Genomic DNA, 19,361 nt, shown 5'->3' on the forward strand with positions numbered 1-19,361 from the left:
GTTGCATGTCTGTGTTTTATATGCTAAATCAACTGGCCATGGTCATCAACAACATTTGTCGCTAGAGGCACATCGTTATACTATTGCCACACTTTATCCTCGATTTTTGGTCTTAAATTGATTTGTGCATGTTAAATGGTCTGCCCGTCTCTAAATGCCTTTCACCCCATCTGATTTTACAGTTGCGGTATAACTGAGGATTCTACTGAGGCCATCTATTGGACAGAATATTTATTACAGCTCAAAGACTACCTCTTGTAGGTCACATGGTGCGCACACACACACTTTACCACTAGCAGTCACCTGACACTCCATACACAGTCGGTGCCAAAATGTCTGCGCACTTATCATATGGAAGAGTAAATTTAAACATTTTGAGGGAAGCAGCGCGGAAGGAGCTCCGTGAGTTTTTGGACAAATGTGGAGGAAGCAAGGTAAAACGTCTGGATTAAAGAGTTTAGAAATTACAAACTCATTTACCTTGTTTTAATCTGAATTTTCTGTTCAACACTAGCTAGCATGCAAAGCTATCATCCCCATAAACAATGATGGGGTTGTTGTGGTACATAGTAATCCACATAGTTAGTAACGTTAGCTAGCTAGCTAAATAAATAACAGTTAGATGCAGTGGATTCAAGTGTCAACTTTGGACCTCAAATAGTATTTATGTGTCAAAAATTGTTGTTAACTGTCCATAGGCTATTGTGTGGGATGAATACCTGACTGGACCCTTTGGATTGATAGCACAATATTCATTGTTGAAGGTAAGACTGACTTAAAATGTGTACTTCTGTGTGTACTGTAGACCTACAGTAACACTTTTATAACCGAGTCTGACAGAATAGCAACAATGAATGCTTGTGTTTGCATAGGCTTTAGAAGGCTCACATTACAGCAAGAGCAAAATGCCAAACTGGTTGTTGACAGATCTGTGTCTTCTTTATATCCTCCAGGAACATGAGGTGGAGAAGATGTTCACCCTCAAAGGGGGGCGTCTCCCTGCTGCTGATGTGAAAAATATCATCTTCTTTGTCCGTCCCAGGCTTGAGCTGATGGATATTATAGCTGAAAATGTAATCAGGTCAGTATCTCACTGGCACTAAACACTTGTATTGATTTTGGAGTAATGCTGCAGCCAGTATTGCATATGGGTGGATGTGAATGTGGTTTGCTTACCCTCATATAGCGTATCTCTTGTGTTCAATGTGTGTTTCTGCAGTGAGGATAAGATGCATTCCCCACGTGATTTCCACATGTTGTTTGTGCCACGGCGGAGCATGCTCTGTGAGCAGAGGCTGAAAGAGCAGGGGGTCCTGGGCTCGTTTATCAACATAGACGAGTACATTCTAGACCTCATCCCCTATGATGGAGACCTGCTCTCCATGGAGTCTGAGGGGGCCTTCAGGGTAGGTTAGGACAGGGACGTGCACATAGACACTACACACGTCCCAGTGTATGCATATGCCCAGTAAGGCTTAGGTACAAAGCTATATTTTGTATTGTAAGGTGTAATTACCCATTCATGTGCCCCGCCTGGCTCCTTTAGGAGTGCTATCTGGAAAGTGACCAGACAAGTCTGTACCACACTGCCAAGGGCCTTATGACTCTCCAGGCTCTGTATGGGACCATCCCCCAGATATTTGGGAAAGGAGAGTGTGCACGGGTGAGTATTGGAAAAAGCTTCATTTGGAGTTTAAATGTCCACAGTTAACTCTTGGATAAATGCATTGTGTTGGAAATTAAACTCTCGTGTCTTTTTTCCTGTGAAGCATGTAGCTAACATGATGCTTAGGATGAAAAGGGAGTTTGCTGGCACCCAGACTCAGATCCTACCTGTGTTTGACTCACTGCTGTTGCTGGACCGCAATGTAGACCTGCTCACCCCTTTGGCCACACAGCTCACCTACGAGGGCCTCATTGACGAAGTCTATGGAATCACCAACGGTGAGGATGGGCCTCTGTTAATGTATGAAAAAACAATAATAAGCTAAATACAGACATATTCAATGACATATAGATTCAAATACAGACATCTTGAGAGGTTTCTGTCGATTTGTGTATGTGGTTTTGTGACCTTAGTCTGCATGTTTGTCTATTCTGTGTGCATGTGTCTGCAAACAGGTTATGTGAAGTTGCCTCCTGAGAAGTTTTCTGCCCAAAAGAAGCAGGGTGAGGCGGGTAAAGACCTGCCCACGGAGCCCAAGAAGATGCAGCTCAACTCAGCAGAGGAGCTGTATGCTGAGATACGGGACAAAAACTTCAATGGCGTAGGGGCTGCACTGAGCAAGAAGGCCAAGATCATCTCCGCTGCATTTGAGGTTGGCCTCATCCCAACACACACTCACAGACACACACAGACAGGGCAGACCGACTGTTGAAAACACTCAGATGAGTCCAAATGTCAGACCACATAAGCTAGAGTTGTCATCAACTTAACAATTTGAGCCAAGCCCGGTGAGCTGAAGCTCGAGCCCAGGCCCCGTCCAACATCACAGACATTTTATGAACCTGGAAAAAAAAGCCAGCGGTTTTTGAAAATATATTGATTTAAACTGATGTTGAGAACAATGCGGCGGAGGCGAGTGGCAGCGGCGTGAAGAGACGAGGAAACAGTCCTTGTCTTAGAAAGGCGAGGGGTTTCTTTCTTGGAACATATGGGAATTGGCTCCAATTTCATTAATATGATTAAAATACTATATGCCAATCCCTCAGCCATAGTTATAACAGGCAATATCTAATCTGCTCCATTCAGAATCACTAGAAGCAGCAGACAAGGCGATCCAATTCCACCACTGCTATTCTTATTATCCATGGAACCTCTGGCCCAGGCAATTCGTCAATCTCTAAAATCTACTGATCACTTCATCTCATTATACACAGAAGATATTTTACTATATCTAGACAATGTATCTCAATCATGTCGAAATGCATTGAAGGTCATAGATAAATGCAGCTCCATCTCAAGTTATAAAATAAATCTAACCAAATCAGCCTTACTGCCTCTCAAGACCCCGATGGAGGACTCCATCTCTACTTATGGAATGCCAATCATTTCACTTTTTAAATATTTGGGAATACATTTCCTTCTTTAAATGAAACCATTGGCAGAAACTTTAACAGAGCACTCAAATCAATTAAATCCGACCTAAGTAGATGGAATAATATCCCAGTTGCTTTAACCAGTAGAATATCTATTGTCAAAATTAATATATTGCCATGGCTGAATTTCTGTAGTTCAATTCTTCCCATGGCGCTCCCTCTTTTGGCTATTGGGATAAAATTCATAGTGCGGTTTCAAAATGTATATGGCAAGGTAAACGATCCCGGATAAAATTAACACATTTACAAAGAGGGAAAGACGTAGGAAGACTCCATACCAAACTTTAAATTATATTTCCATCCACTAGCTTTTTTCCACGTCCTAAATTGGTTTAGACATGATTCTTCTGCCCCCGGGCTAAATATATAGAGAAATATGGTGTCTCCTATTGCCCTGGAAGAGGTGGTCTTCTCTGATATATCCCTTAAACAATGTAAACTACGCTTTGGTCCTATTATTGCTCACACAATTTCTATTTGGCGCAAAATTGATAAAACAATGTACAGTTGAAGTCAGAAGTTTACATACACTTAGGTTGCAGTCATTAACTTATTTTTCAACCACTCCACAAATTTCTTGTAAACAAACTATAGTTTTGGCAAGTCGGTTAGGACATCTACTTTGTGCATGACACAAGTCATTTTTCCAACAATTGTTTACAGACAGATTATTTCACTTATTATCCACTGTATCACAATTCCAGTGGGTCAGAAGTTTACATACACTAAGTTGACTGCCTTTAAACAGCTTGGAAAATTCCAGAAAATTATGTCATGGCTTTAGAAGCTTCTGATAGGCTAATTGACATCATTTGAGTCAATTGGAGGTGTACCTGTGGATGTATTTCAAGGCCTACCTTCAAACTCAGTGCCTCTTTGCTTGACATCATGGGAAAATCAAAAGAAATCAGCTAAGACCTCAGAAAGAAAATTGTAGACCTCCACAAGTCTGGTTAATCCTTGGGAGCAATTTCCAAACCCCTGAAGGTTCCACGTTCATCTGTACGAACAATAGTACGCAAGTACAAACACCATGGGACCACGCAGCCATCATACAGCTCAGGAAGGAGACGCATTCTGTCTCCTAGAGATGAACATACTTTTCAGCATGTATGTGCCAGGTAGACTTTTCAGAAGGTGGATTTCCAAAAAGTAAAGCCAGCTGACAGTTAGTATTATCGACTAAGAACGTAAACAAAATTTTTATGATACAAGAATGTTAGATAAGAGCAACAAAAAAAGCAGTTTTCTACTGTGTTTAGGTAATCTCCCTACAGGCCTACATTTTTGTCAGCAAGAGACTTTTGGCATCAGAATTGTCACTGGATGCTTTGCATGTGATTATTAGGCTGACGTCCCACACCGGTGGACGTTGATGTATTCTTACATTTCTGTCCTGCCCAAACCTGTTCCTAATTCAAGTTTATGTTCTCTAGTTTGATGATTGTATCAGTGAGAGCATCAGCTGTTCTCCAGCCAACAAGCCCTTTCTTACTACTGTTATGCCTACGTAGCAGCAGTCTATACGATATGTTTCATCTGAAATCATTCCAACATCTTTGCTTTGAGCTTAATGTTTGTTTATTGTGTAGTTGAGAAGTAGATTTTTTTGTTGTAATTTCCTACGTGATTGTTGTCATCTCAAACGGTTCCCACATTTCACATCATCCGTATGTTATGCTACACAGTCCTTGTTAAAGTCTATCATACATTTTCCTTATTTCAAACCTCCAGCATCCAGTATCTGACTCATGGTAATGTGTGATTTAAACTGTCTACGACTGACCTGTCATCTTTTTCCCCCAGTGTTTTAATGTTATTTAATTGAATTTGTCTTGCAGGAGCGGCATAGTGCCAAAACAGTGGGCGAGATAAAGCAGTTTGTGTCCCAGCTGCCCCACATGCAGGCAGCACGGAGCTCGCTGGCCAATCACACCTCCATAGCTGAGCTCATCAAGGACATCACCAGTGAGAAAAACAACCTTTACTCCTTCTCCTTTCATGTCCAACTAACACCCCTCCACTCTATCTGTCTTTCTTCCTGATACAAGATATACCTACTGTATAATCCAATGTGGTAGAGTATATCAGTATGTCATGTATGTGTGCCATACAGTTTAGAGTAAGACAGCTGTTGATACTCTGTAACAGAGGTAAATGGATATTCTCTCTCTCTCTGATACAGCATCTGAGGCCTTCTTTGATAACCTGACAGTGGAGCAGGAGTTTATGACTGGAGTCGATACAGACAAGGTAGGTACACAATGTTTTCAGTGCTTGGTGGACATGTGGTTAGCTCTAATATTGTAAGCTCTGGGGGGGGCCGCAAACAAAATATAAAAAAATGTAGGAACTCAGTCAGAGTCTCAACTTACTGTTGAGACTTAGAATAGTAGAATACACAAGGTGGAATGTTGAAATGTAGTAGAGCATCACTAGTTATTCTCTTCTAATGTCTCAATGTGACTATCAGTGTGGGTTACTGACTCCAGGGTCAGTTTGGACATATTATTGACATGAAGATAATTAATTTAATGAGATGCCTTTCACGCCATGCAATGTTATTAGAACTGAGTTTGGGTATTAGACAGTTGACTTGCTCTTACATGTCTGCCATGTCTTTGTTCTAGAAAGGTGATAATGGAGACTGACAATAAACAAGCCTGTTGTAGCAGGAGGAGGGCGGAGTTTGTTTGAGAGGCTATTTACACCTTGTAGTATTCGTGGCCGAATGATTACTGACCAGGCATGCAGGGCATGTGCCCAGTGGCCCTGATTTTGTTAGTCACTCTCACTCAGATATCATATGAACATGGCATAAGTCAGTTAAGGTATGTTCAATTATGCCATGTTTTAAAAACTGCAACATTTTCTCTCCACCCCATGGCAAACTTTGTAGAATTATAGGAAATTTGCTTTAAAACTGCAACATTTTCTCTCTGCCCCATGGCAAACTTTGTAGAATTACAGGAAATTTGCTTTAAAATTGCAACATTTTCTTTCTGCCCCATGGCAAAATGTGTAAAATTTCACAAAATGTGCTTTAAAACCACAGGCATAGAGGAGGCTAACTTAAATGTTTTACAAGCGAGGTGGGGGGCCCCAAAACCAATTCTTGCCTCGGGCCCCCAAAAAGCTAGGGTCGGCCCTGAAAGCTGCCTTCACTAAATAAACATATTTTTGGGCTGTGTGTGTGTGTGCACTCATTTCAAGTCTTGCTTGTCAACATCCCCTATTTCCCATTCCCCAGGTTAACACATACATAGAGGACTGCATCGCCCAGAAGGATCCCCTAATCAAAATCCTGCGGCTGGTCTGTATGCAGTCGGTCTGCAACAATGGCCTCAAGCAGAAGTTGTTGGACTACTACAAGAGGGAGATTCTGCAGGTGCATTTTTTTCTGATTACATTACAATAAGTCAGTGGTTTTAAACGAGTGATGGTTATTTTGAAGATGTGATGAATGCTACTGTGGCAACATGATTGACATGTGCTGTTTTTCTCCAGACTTATGGATATGAACACATGCTTACCCTTAACAACCTGGAGAAGACAGGTCTTCTGAAGCCCCAGACAAGCACCAGGAATAACTACCCCACCATCAGGAAGACACTCAAACTCTGGATGGAGGATGCCAATGAACAGGTGAATGAATCCCATGAGAGAGACATAATGCAGTCTGGGAGAGGGGATGGGAATTAACACTAACACCTGTGTAACAACACTGTAATTATTCTAGTGACACGTTAGTAATATAGTCATTGCTTAGTAATTGCACAATAATGGAGTTGAGTTGTTTTTGTCATTAAGAAAGTTGAGAGAGAAAAACGTTCCCAAAGCTCACATGCGTAGTTTTTCCTCTGACTGTGAGAGTGGGATTTGTATTTGTATGTAGTATTGTCTGTACTGATACACAGCTTGTGTGTGTCATCTTCATCCAGAACCCCAACGACATCTCCTATGTGTACAGTGGCTATGCTCCTCTTAGCATCCGTCTGACCCAGGTGTTGGCCAGGCCTGGCTGGCGCAGCATCGAGGAGGTTCTGAAGATGCTCCCTGGTCCACACTTTGAGGAGAGACAACAGCTGCCTGCTGGTCTCCATAAGAAACGTAAGGACTGCAGGAGACCAAGGCAGCCAGTTGCTCTCTTGCTCAACAAGCTGAGCTATTGAAAGGCAGGGTGAATGATCACCGGTGTGGTGATCTGCTGACTGAAGACAAGAGCTGGCTTTTTCCCTGTCGTGTCAGATGTCTTAGAGCAGCAGTTGATTTATTGTACACAGTGAACCAAACTGGACCTTAACATTAAGTGTGTGTCTGTCTGGGTAATTGTTTGTGTACATGTATTCGTTTATGAAAGAGGAGGGGAAAGGCACTGGGTGCTTAAATTTGTCCTGTTTCATACATGTACAAGTGTGTATTATACATATGTGTGAAATGGACTCTGAGACACCCTCTGAGAATGGTGCACCCTGTGATCTCCACCCTGTTTGACTGTGCTTTCCCCACCCACAGGCCAGCAGGGGGAGAACAGGACCACACTGGTGTTCTTTCTGGGAGGGGTGACGTATGCAGAAATCGCTGCCCTACGCTTCCTGTCTCAGATGGAGGATGGTGGCACAGAATACATCATTGCCACCACCAAGCTCATCAATGGTACCAGCTGGATCAAATCTCTAATGGACCGCCCTGAGGCTCAGGCCTCCTGAGCCTGCTGTCTGCCCCCTCAGGGGGAACAGATGCACTGCTGGACCCAACAAACAGTCGGAACAAAAGACCTTGCCGCTTGTTTTTAATGTCCATATTCCAGCGCCCTGCCGGTGTGTCTGATTGAGCTCAGCAGAAGTCAGTGTGAGCAGAAGTCAGCTCCTCAATTGTCTATGTCTTTCTTCTTCAACTCTCCCAGCTTTCTAAATATAGTTCTCCATTGTCACCTGTTGTGGTCACTGTATGGATCCAAGAAGATGTCGTCTTACTTGGGGCATGATCATATGAAAGGTTCTAAGATCATTGAAAAAATAATACTGTATTTACACAGAGGCTGAAATGTAGTTGTTTGTATTATTATTATTATTATTGTTTATTGGTGATTTCAACCTATATTTAATGTGTTGTACAGTATAGGGCTTTTCTCTCCTTTCCAGGATTTGTGTAAAAAGTCCTGTAAATAAAATGTGTAATTGACAGCTTATTACTGCTTTTATAACCAGAGTTAACCTCAGGTCTCTAGAACACTGACCATTTAAACATTTATCCTTCCACTCTACAATGTGACCAAATGTCTGATGTACAGTTGGACAGTCTGACTTTGGCTGCACCTCCGTTACACTATCCTTGCTCCACCTTCAACATATAGGATCTAAAATCCTTGATAACGATTAATTAGGCTACATGCATTGTTACTTTACGAGTTGTTTATGCTGTAGAAGAAAATAAAGATGGGACAGAATGATGCAGGCAGGGAGGAAAGGAGTGGAGCGGAAAGGTTGTGAGCCCAGTCAGCCTTCAGCAGTCCAGCTCTCTCAAGGAACAATTAGCCCAATAACAGGCCTCCCGATCAGCCGATACTCGCCTTCTGCTGTCTGGATATCTTACCCCATAAAGGCCCATGATTTGACAGCGCAGGACGCTGATTGAATTAGGAGGCCATTTGCTCCATGTTCCGGTAGAGGATAAGTGCGGGGGAGTTGGGTTTGATCTCCTGGCTAGATCGATGGTTTGTCCGTGCCCTGCTCTATGCTCAGCGGGGTATTGTAGTCAGTGGTGGACGGGTATTGACAGGCTGACAGCAGTCTGAGATTTTTGTGAACTCACAGTCCAGATCGAAAAGAATATATTTTATCTTCAACGTATAGCGAAGAGTCAGGAACTGAGTGTGAAATATCATATTAAGATATATGTTGTATTGCATTTTCTTTTCGGTTTGTCAAATGTATGATAACACACAATTGAACACATCGAAACCCGTGCACTGAGAGCATCTGCAACAGATGCAATTTCCAAGAAGTTAAAAATAGGCTTCCAATTGGGTAAGTAGCCTAACCATTTTTAGGCAGTTTATAAATACTGGCAACGTTGTAACGATATGTTCAATGAGTTCATTGGTTGTATCCATGTTCAGTTATAAACTTTCATTTAAACTTGAAAAAAAGCATAAATTGTATAGTTTAGTAAACAATTTTATAATAATACAGATTATATACGTTATCAAAGCAACAACAACAAAAATGACTTTAGCGGAGAAAGAAGTGGGGCTTTGCTGTTTTTGGTGCGCCATCCGTTAAATAGTTCCTTCTGAATAAATGTGTTTAGGCTATTGCTATATTTGGTTTTAGGGCTCTATTCGATCCATATTGCGGAAGTTCAGCGTTACAGCGTGATTGAAATTTAAAGTCAATGTTCGAGCGTCAGCGGAGGCTGCATTCAAAGTAAACGCTGCATCTGTCGGAAATTACCTGAAAATGTATATTGCGCAATGTAACGCTTCAGTGATTCAGATTGAATAGAGCCCTTAGACTATTACATTATTTTGACTTTTGTACGTCTACAACCTTTCATAGGCCTATATGATCGAGGTTGTATCGTCTACAAGTGCAGGGAATTTGTGCTATTTGTGCACTGTAAAATGTGCATGTGGACGATAGACAGGATATCTATAAAGGAATTACATTCCCTGAGAGAATTTAAAAATTAATACATTTGAAGATCATTTCAATCGATAAAGTTGCTTAATTACTTTCTGAGTGGGTGAACCATCCACTCCAGTGTTTACAAACAGCAGCTCTTCTCCTTATTGGTTCTCTAAAATATTTTGTATCGTTACAAATAATTATTGGGGGTTTTGACAAGCTATAAGCCATTACTGTATTCTTCAAATATCAATGGGTATATTTCAGTAGTTGAAATTACCAATAAGATATACAGACTACTTATTGTAGCTTGTATGTGTCTGAAGTAAATGTATGATCATTTGCGATGAGTGAGATCAAAAGCATTTGGAGCAATTTACAAATATATTATGCATAAGGTAATGGTTTGACTATTGCAGTCTTTAGCCATGCATATGATTGCTGATATAGGTTCTACTGTATACCCAATGGGGGACCAAATTAAAATCCTTGAAATCTTTTCAGGGCCTGGAATTGCAGAGCAGACAGATCCTGCAAACTACATCACTCATTGGGTGATTGAATACCTGTACGAGATGGAGCCAATGTTTATCTGCTTCCTTCGGACCTTTAAAGAACTTCTGAAAGTTGTTCTCTTCAGTTACACAGTGCTGTTAGGCGCTTTGCTCTTAGCAGGCTGGACAACATACTTCATGGTTGCAAAATAAAAAGGGGGACTTGATGAGTTGCTCTATTATAGTATGACTGTTATAAAAGCACTTGTGTAGGCCTATTGTTGTTCAAAATAGCCAGACTGTAGGCCTACAGCCTAATAATAATAATTACGGATATAACCGGCTTAAGCAGGTTTCCAGATAATAGCAGAAGTAGGCTATGTTGTATGATATTGTATAGAACATTTGTTTATCTGTTATTATGGTGATGTTTTTTTTCGCAGAGGGAAGAAAGTTCCCATCATAATGCTTTGGTCATGTGTTCATGGTGTAAACTTGTTTCTTAGCCATGTTTCCAAGAGGATGGATTTCCCTGTGTGCAAACTCAAATTATGATGTACTCATTAAACATTTCAAATAAAATGCACAGCGTAGCTTCTCAAAGTTTGCGCTGATCGTGGCGCTGTCCATGGTGCTGAAAGTTTAGTGTGCCGCAAACGCAGAACAAGGAATTACAGCATGCGAGGTCTTCATCTGCAGCTAAATTACAATCGGCCGGTGTACTAGATTATGATACGTAGGCCTACAGCAGGTCTTGCACCAGGCCCCGGTTAATTTGAGTGTGTAGTGTATTAGTGCGGAGTGGAAATTCAATAGCTTTTTTAACGTCGACGCGGCTCGTTTTCCCGTCTTTATGTGGCACCATCTTCAAGTAAGACGCGTTCACTGAGGTGTAAAGAACGGGTCCGCGTTCCACTAGTCACTAGAAGTGTTAGCTCCTCCTCCACAAATCAGTGGCTTGCGAGGGCTCGCTCTACTAGTACGCGTTAGCGTCTTTTTCATAGATAGTTGCGAAAAACAACAGCAGTTATGCTTACCCTCTCTGAGTTTATGGTAATTTTAGCTATGTTGTCTGCCACAGCGTCAGGTTATTTTGTAAGCATAGACGCTCATGCAGAAGAATGTTTATTTGAACGAGTCAACTCTGGTACCAAGATGGGCCTCATGTTTGAGGTGGCCGAAGGAGGTTTCCTTGACATCGATGTGGAGGTGAGCCCATTGAGTTGTGGAAGGTGGCCAACATCTTTCTAAATCTGTTTGCGCGAAATCAGTCCCTGCAGCAGCTCAATTAGCTAGGTTTGGAATATGTGGGCCTTGCTAAATATGAGCAATTGAGTTAGCTAACGTTAGCCTAGTTAGCTAGCAAGCCATTAAACTCGTCCTACTAGTTTACTAGCTAGCAATATGAGTTAGTAAGTGTGGCTAAAAATAATGCTAACAGTTTGTCTTGTCTTGGCATATAATGTACTTGTAGCGAAGTCTACACCTTGCGGTACATAATAATGACAATTTTATTGTTAGCTAAGTTGGGTGGGTAAATAGATAGCTTGGTAATGTAGCTAGCTATGTCGGAGATATTAGAAAACTATCTCTGGATGTTAGTGGCTAACTCTTTTGCGAGTTGGCCAACTAACGTTAACCTGCCTAGCTAGCAGCATCACCTTGCAAACGTCACTGAAATTGTGCCATATAAAATAAGTTAGTAGCTTTCTAAGTAGCTACTATCCTGTTTACATAGTTATTATAATTTAAATAACATAAGCCAAGGCATGATTTCATGTTATGGCTATTTATAATTCATATATTTGTGTTGGTGGATTTGGGCAGCATTCTGTCTAAGAGCAAATTTATGCTTGATCCGAAAATGTGGTCGGAGGCTCCAGTATGGAGGTTGTGACGCAATTGCGAAGCCTCCAGCGGCATGCAGAGGCCCAATTTGAGCCATGTATGGCATGCGCCTCCCAAATTTTGTAACGATGCGGAGGGCTCCATATCCCAGCTCCGCATTGACATGATTGGTTGAGGGTTGATGGGGGTGCTGGAGGTCCTGTTTAAACACAAACTCACTTCCTTGACAACTTCCTTCACAACAGTTCTGCCCTGCTCCACGAAGCGCAAGAAGTATGAATGCCCTGACTTCTGCAGAGGCCATATCGCCATAAATGCTGCATGGCCAATGCAGATGTTGGATTGGCCATGTAGCGCCTTTCATTCTGGTGTCCAGTCAAAACATAACTAAATTATTATTAATAACTTAATAACATAACTAAATTATTAAATTATTACTAACCCAATCACGGCCGGATGTGATGCAGCCTGGATTAGAACCTGGTTCTGCAGTGTCCTAGACCGCTGCGCCACTCGGAAGCCCCATTCAAGTATATTGTGCCGGTATTAGCATTTTGGGTGTATGATGTTCATGTTCAAATTATCTACAAGTGACTTTGTTGAGCTTCAGAATCAATTTTAGATACTTTCGGATGTTTGGACATGATGCACGAAAAATGCTAATATCGGTACCATGACTTAAATGGGATTTGTGCCACAAATGCTAAAATGTGGAAACAGTGCATCATGCAAGGGAAATAAAACCAAAGCATGGATTGCTGTCATACCTTGGCCATAGACTGCTTACAAGGTAAGGAAACCAATTGGTCATCTTGTAATTCGGCTGAACTATCCCTTTAACAGGAGATTATCAATTACTAAGCAGGTACTTTTCATTTGCAGATCACGGGTCCAGATGGGAAGCAGATTTATAAAGGAGACAGAGAATCCAGTGGAAAGTACTCTGTGGCTGCCCATATGGATGGCACATACAAGTTCTGCTTTAGCAATAAGATGTCCACCATGACGCCCAAGATTGTCATGTTTACCATTGACATCGGAGAGGCCCCCAAGGGAGACGGCATGGAGACGGAAGGTAGGCTGGGGTTAAGGTTGACGAGGCAGCAATGGCTACACTGACTGATGTTAGGAATATCATCTCACCGTCAGATGTTTTTACGTTCTGGGGAACACTGTGTGCTACTTTCATTTTCTCCTGCTGTTTTCCTTTATATGCCTTCTGTTCTATCATATTCCTCCTTTTCTCATTCTGCCTGCCCCTTCCCTCCATCAGGTGGTGGAGACACCTGGGACGGTAGGTTAACACTATTGCATGAGGTCAGAGATGGTCGTTCTTCAATGCTCTTGGAGAGAATGACCTCATTCTCTGTAGTGTTGCTTACCCCAGATACTGAATTACTTAATAAACACAGGGAATTTAAATAGTGCAGTTTTATTAATTGCCTGGGTTGTGCTGTTTTGTATTTTGCTTTATGGACACTCACCTGTTGCCTAGCAATGACTTGAGACTGGTGAATGGACTTTGGAAATGTATGCCCCCCTCATCCCCTGCCTTATGGGCAGTAAGTGAACAAATTGGGTCAACAATTATTATTTTTTCCCCTCAGTCTTTCAAAATGATTGGTTGGTCAGTTTCAATAAGAAATCTGGTATCCAATCCATGTACACGTGTGTCCAGTCAATGCAGCAGTTTGCACAGCACTACCAGCTCATACTGTGCCTTCAGTTTTATCCAAGTCTTTTGTTACTGCAGTTATTTTATATAGAAAACCCACTTAAATTATTTAAATGTACCTAACAAAGTATTTAAGGTTAATGTAAAGATTAGTTAAAAGGACAATTTTGCACAATAGGTATGCACAAGATATTGGCAGAGACATGGATGTCACAGTTTACTGACAGTTACTGATGGTGTTTATTGTGTGATGTACAAACATTTCCTGCACACGTTTATTGCTTGAAAGTCCTTACATCCCTTTAACCAGCATCTACAATAAACCTTGGATTTGAGATTTACTTGATTTACTTATGTGCCTGTGCTTCTTGGTTTCTTTAACTGTGCAATATTTGGTGTACTGTTATTGTTCACAGCCCACCAGAACAAGCTGGAGGAGATGATTAATGAGCTAGCAGTTGCCATGACGGCAGTAAAACACGAACAGGAATACATGGAGGTCCGAGAGAGAATACACAGAGCAAGTAAGACCACTTCTGTGCTACTTCTTTCTTCAACAACATAGCAATGTAAAATGTGCTATTTCCATAGAAAATGAATAACTTATGAACAAAACCAAACAGCATTTATGTAAAGAACACCCAATTTTGACAGCTTAGTGAATGCATTGTTCAGTGGCAGTAGTTGTTTAAAGTATTGTCCTGTTTCTCTCCCTCCCCTCTAGTTAATGACAACACAAACAGCCGAGTGGTGCTTTGGTCCTTCTTTGAAGCTCTTGTGTTGGTAGCCATGACCCTGGGACAGATCTACTACCTGAAGAGATTTTTCGAGGTGCGGAGAGTTGTGTAAAACGAGGCTTTTTTTCCAACTCCAAAGTGAGTCATCATTCACTTGAACCATACTACAAAGTTGGAAATCAAACAACCTCTGAAAAGCCTTTTCCTTATCCAATCTCATGTCTGTTTTCCTCTTCTCGTACTTCAGGCCATGGTACAATGTATGTTTTTCCAATCGAGGAGAACTGTCTTTGCATTGACTCCTCAGACTTTGATGACAATAGCACTGAAGAGTGTATTATACATTTTTGATCAAGAAGAGTATTTATGCATTCAAACCACTGCCCTAAAACTCAATGTCAGGAGGAGGTTTTGTAGTAAGTTGTGGACACATTAAATACAACACTGGACTTAGAATGATAATTGTTAGACAACTGTTCAGCTTGCTCTAGATGTTTTTTAGGGGGTATATTTTGTTGTACAAATAAGTTCTTTTAACACCTACCGTGCCAATCAGTCACAGTATGCACAATGCATATTTAATGGGAAAAGTAATGGAATATAATCATACTGTATGTATTTAAGACTGTTACATTTTGGGGTAAGATGCAGAATAAGAAAAGCCTTGGTGTGAGATCTGAGCTATTGTTGCCAGTTTGAAGTAGTTGCTTGAGCATTTATTGTTCTAGTATTGTACTTTATCAAATGAGGACAATTTTGTACAGGTTTTATTCTAGTTTGTATTGGTAGTTATGTTCAATGTTTGTTATTCTGGGTTAGCAGAGGGTGACATTGGTCACAACGGGGTGAATAACAGATACAGAGCTCAGACTGAGTCAAATTAAAATGTGGATGAACTTATGACCCAAATCCAGTTCATAATAAAGTGTTTCCTTGTCCTCTTGAGATTCATTGCTTTTAATTTGTAATTAACTAGTACAGTAGTTTTATATACTCTCCCATGGGTTGGAGGAACCTTTTCAAACTCCAGTAAAGCAAGTAGGGGGAAAATGTTCACACAACGTAAAACACTTGCTTGTGAGTTTCTCATTAAATCCAAGACTAATAATAAAATCTTTGTATTATGTCTAGACTCACTATGGGTTTAGTGATATGCATATTGAAAGGTGACTTGTTCATATCTGAATTAAATGAATCCATTTGATGGTGTTTATTGTATTCTAGTGGTGGTTTACAAGTACAGCTTAATAAGTTCGTCACTGACTGCGGAAGGAGTGAGAACCCCCAGGTCTGTGAAGAGAAGTGTAATAAGCGATGGCGGTGTGTAGTCAATCATGGGGTGTTCTTGTGCTAAATCTTCCACTGCCTTCAGAGTGTCTGCTTTATACTGAGAGAGAGCAAAGTGAGACCACAAGTTAGCACATAACTACAGCCCAATGACCTTTAATTGTTTTTAGGGGTGGATCAGCTTTAATATTGTGGGTTCTATCAATGTAATTGTCTGCATCATTTCCAATCCCCCATAGATTTGAAATGTTTAATTTATTTTACTCTGATCCTACCTCCCCTAATTAGAGTAAAATAATGGACAACAATACTTAGCTTCTACACTGAACAAAAATAAATGCAATATGTAAAGTGTTGGTCCCATGTTTCATGAGCTGAAATAAAAGATCCCAGAAATGTTCCATACGCACGAAGTGCTTATTTCTCAAATGTTGTGCAAGAAAATCCATCCACCTGACAGATGTGGCATGTCAAAAAGCTGATTAAACAGCATGATCATTACACAGGTGCAACTTGTGCTGGGGACAAAAGGACAAATGTGCAGTTGTCACAACACAATGCCACTAGTCTCAAGTTGAGGGAGCTTGAAAATGGCATGCGGACTACAGGAATGTCCACCAGAGCTGATGCCAGAGAATTGAATGTTAATTTCTCTACGATAAGCCACCTCTGTCGTTTTACAGAATTTGGCAGTACTTCCAACCAGCCACACAACCCGCAGACCATGTGTAACCACACCAGCCCAGGATCTCCACATCCGGCTTCTTCACCTGCTGGATGGTCTGAGACCAGCCACCCGGACAGCTGATGAAACTGAGGAGTATTTCTGTCTGTAATAAAGCCCTTTTGTGGGGAAAAACTCATTCTGACTGGCTGAGCCTGGCTCCCCAGTGGGTGGCTCCCCAGTCCCACCCATGGCTGCACCCTTGCCCATTCATGTGAAATCCATAGGTTAGGGCCTACTTTTTTTCGATTGATTTCCTTCTAACTCAAAATCATTAATTGTTGCATTTATATTTTTGTTCCGCATACATACTACACTTTACGGAAACTGTATATTTTACATTTAGTCATCTTTTTCAATTTGTATTTGTTTTGTGCTACCCTCACTCCCATCTATCGCTGAAAACCATCCAGTTTTGATTTTCTAATTGCCATATACTTTAACTGTGCTGTAATGTTTGACAAAAGTTCTGAACCTTTCTATTCTCAGATTGTAAATTAAAGATGAATGTTAATGACCATATTTTAGTGCAATTACCTTAAATCGGTCTGGGACATCTTGGTGGTTTAGAGGGTAGAGTCTGACAAATTTGAAGCTTTCTGCCACAACGTAGAAAGGCTTGTTGTGAGCCTTGGAACACACAGCCAGTTGATAGGTGCCAATCTGTCAAGTGGGTTGCAGAACAACCCATGATGTTGTAAATGGTATCATCCAAAGACAAACATTAGATTGTCTGATTGGTGTGTTATCCAATTCAGAATATACACAGTACCTTGTTGATAATGCCACCACTTTCCACCACTCCCTCTGCACCCACAATCACCAGATCCACCTTTTCCATGATATACCTTTAATAAAAAACACTATTTTCAGAACTGTAATAAGAGACATGGATTTCACTGACTGCTTCCTTCATATTGACTACCTGTATAAATCAAAAGCGGGTATTATTAAAACAGTAATTTTAAGGTCCTTCAAAAAAATAGTATGATTGAGCTGAGATCTCAATCTGATTTATTTATATAATTTCAAGACTCAACTGAAATGATTTTGATATTTACCCCACTGCAGCATCAAGAACCACTGTGACCGGAATGTTTAGGTTGCGTAATTTGTCTGCCATTTTTTGTCTGGAAAGAGACAAAAGTATACTTGTGAATATTCTTTCAAGTTCCTCTCTAGGGTTTGCTTAGTTTGGTATTATACATATGCATGCGTTTGTGTTGAGCACACACCCTGCAGAGTCTGGTTGTGACTCAGTGACGTAGACAATGAAGCGTTTCTTGTCGGCTGCTGCACTCGCCAGTACCCTAAGAACCACCCGGGAGGAGGAGTGTGTCAATATTTTCTGTGAATGGCAATAGAGAACACAGTGTTTGTCAGAGGCAGAATCACCATGTGTTCCAGTGAAGCAGGTTTGAGACTTCATTCAAAAAACAAAATTCTATAGAAATACTTACAGCTCCATCCTTGATAAAGATGTGGCACAGTTTTGCTACTTTACTCCTGGAAAGGGATATTTTCTTTAGAAAGAGCTCTCCTCTCTCTACCATAACTTTCTTGCATTGAGAGAGATCCTGTTCGGGGGACAAATAAAACACTTCTGAGAATGACATCTCAAATCATGATGGTACGTTGTACAACTCAAGGTACTCTCACCATTGAATACATGTAAAATCATGGTAAAGTGAGCTCGGAGTGTATAAGAGTAGCCTAGGTGTTGCAGCAAGAGGGATAGGTGATAGCCCTCTACTCACAGGGTGCTCCAGTGATGTGAGGCTGATGAAGCGGAGGAACAGTTCGCCACCAGACGAGACAGCTACAGAGGAGTCCGCCTCCTCCAGACACCCAATGGTCTGGGTCAGATTCTCTCTCAGGCCCAGGATGGTCTCACCTGCTCAGGGACATAAAGCACACAGCCAATCAATACCACAACTTGTCTATTTGCTAATAATTGACAAATCGAGTGCCAACCCTTCAGCAGTGATGAGGAAAATATCTTGAATTCAGTAACCATCAGACAAAAGATTTGCCTCTTGATTCACTACACAACAGTATAACAAGTGAAGGAGGGTAGAAAAGTAATGTCTTGTCTGAAAGTAAATCTGACTTTGGTTTCTTTTGAGGAATTCCAGGAGAGTGTGGATTGCTGCTACAGCAGAGGGTACCTCAGGGTCCTGTCTCATTTGTGTCCTGAAGTACTCCACCAGCTCTGAAAGGAGATGGCCATGGGCAAGTCAGTCATATGGAAACATGAACCATATAGAAGTGCAAATCTACTTGATTACACTCTCCCTACAAAGTGAACAGTGTGTTGTGCATACATGGAAACAACCCCCATGAAATCAACTGCAGGCAAGACTATGTATATATTGCTATGTGGGACCATATGAGATGCATGTCTACTCATCAAGTTCATCAATGACACCTAACCTCACCATCTTTGTCCATTCTGTCAAACAAGTCCACACCTCAACAAAAGCAGAAAGCGGCCAGATGATACCTGAATATTTGTAGAATAAACTTTCTAGCCAGCTAACCTAGTATGTGCCAGATGGATTTTTGCTGACAACTACGCTACCTAGTCCTTCGTTCTCCAGCTATCTAACGTTAGCGAGCTACTAGTCGTGTACTTGCTCGCGCTCATTAAACAGCCACGTTTTTCCTCCTCTGACGCGAATTATGCTCTTTCAAGTGTAGCTTCTTACGTTGTGGACTGAGAAAAGACAATCCTTGATTTGCGTCAAATAATATACGTTTAATTGCAAATTCTGTCACACTTATACTGGGTTTAAGGTAAATGTTTGCTAATTTTGGGGGATGGATTCCGCGTTCAAAACAACTGGGAACTCGGAATTCTCCGACTTC

General features: G+C 41.2%; 3 protein-coding genes across 3 annotated transcripts; 2 read left to right on the forward strand and 1 right to left on the reverse strand.

The window, feature by feature from the left end:
* Positions 1–308: 308 nt before the first annotated feature.
* LOC120054754 (vacuolar protein sorting-associated protein 33A-like) lies at positions 309–8,290 on the forward strand. The gene is made up of 13 exons (XM_039002337.1): positions 309–434; positions 699–764; positions 954–1,081; positions 1,220–1,406; positions 1,547–1,663; positions 1,770–1,944; positions 2,122–2,318; positions 4,941–5,067; positions 5,285–5,352; positions 6,350–6,487; positions 6,607–6,744; positions 7,041–7,209; positions 7,615–8,290. Exons 1-13 carry the CDS (start codon positions 333–335, stop codon positions 7,806–7,808), a joined length of 1,806 nt encoding a protein of 601 aa, XP_038858265.1. The 5' UTR covers positions 309–332; the 3' UTR covers positions 7,809–8,290.
* Positions 8,291–11,251: 2,961 nt separating this feature from the next.
* On the forward strand, positions 11,252–15,427 carry LOC120021637 (transmembrane emp24 domain-containing protein 2-like). The gene is made up of 4 exons (XM_038965482.1): positions 11,252–11,431; positions 12,953–13,145; positions 14,162–14,269; positions 14,470–15,427. The coding sequence occupies exons 1-4, from the start codon at positions 11,252–11,254 to the stop codon at positions 14,592–14,594; spliced, it is 606 nt and encodes a 201-aa protein (XP_038821410.1). The 3' UTR covers positions 14,595–15,427.
* A 237-nt stretch (positions 15,428–15,664) lies between these two features.
* LOC120021547 (translation initiation factor eIF-2B subunit alpha-like) lies at positions 15,665–19,306 on the reverse strand. The gene is made up of 9 exons (XM_038965372.1): positions 18,932–19,306; positions 18,604–18,705; positions 18,251–18,387; positions 17,954–18,070; positions 17,729–17,841; positions 17,555–17,623; positions 17,266–17,341; positions 17,031–17,156; positions 15,665–15,869 (listed from the first exon to the last, which is right to left on the reverse strand). The coding sequence occupies exons 1-9, from the start codon at positions 18,942–18,944 to the stop codon at positions 15,714–15,716; spliced, it is 909 nt and encodes a 302-aa protein (XP_038821300.1). The 5' UTR covers positions 18,945–19,306; the 3' UTR covers positions 15,665–15,713.
* Positions 19,307–19,361: the final 55 nt, after the last annotated feature.

Source organism: Salvelinus namaycush, chromosome 1 (genome assembly GCF_016432855.1).
Source record: "Salvelinus namaycush isolate Seneca chromosome 1, SaNama_1.0, whole genome shotgun sequence".
Classification (NCBI taxonomy): Eukaryota; Metazoa; Chordata; class Actinopteri; order Salmoniformes; family Salmonidae; genus Salvelinus; species Salvelinus namaycush.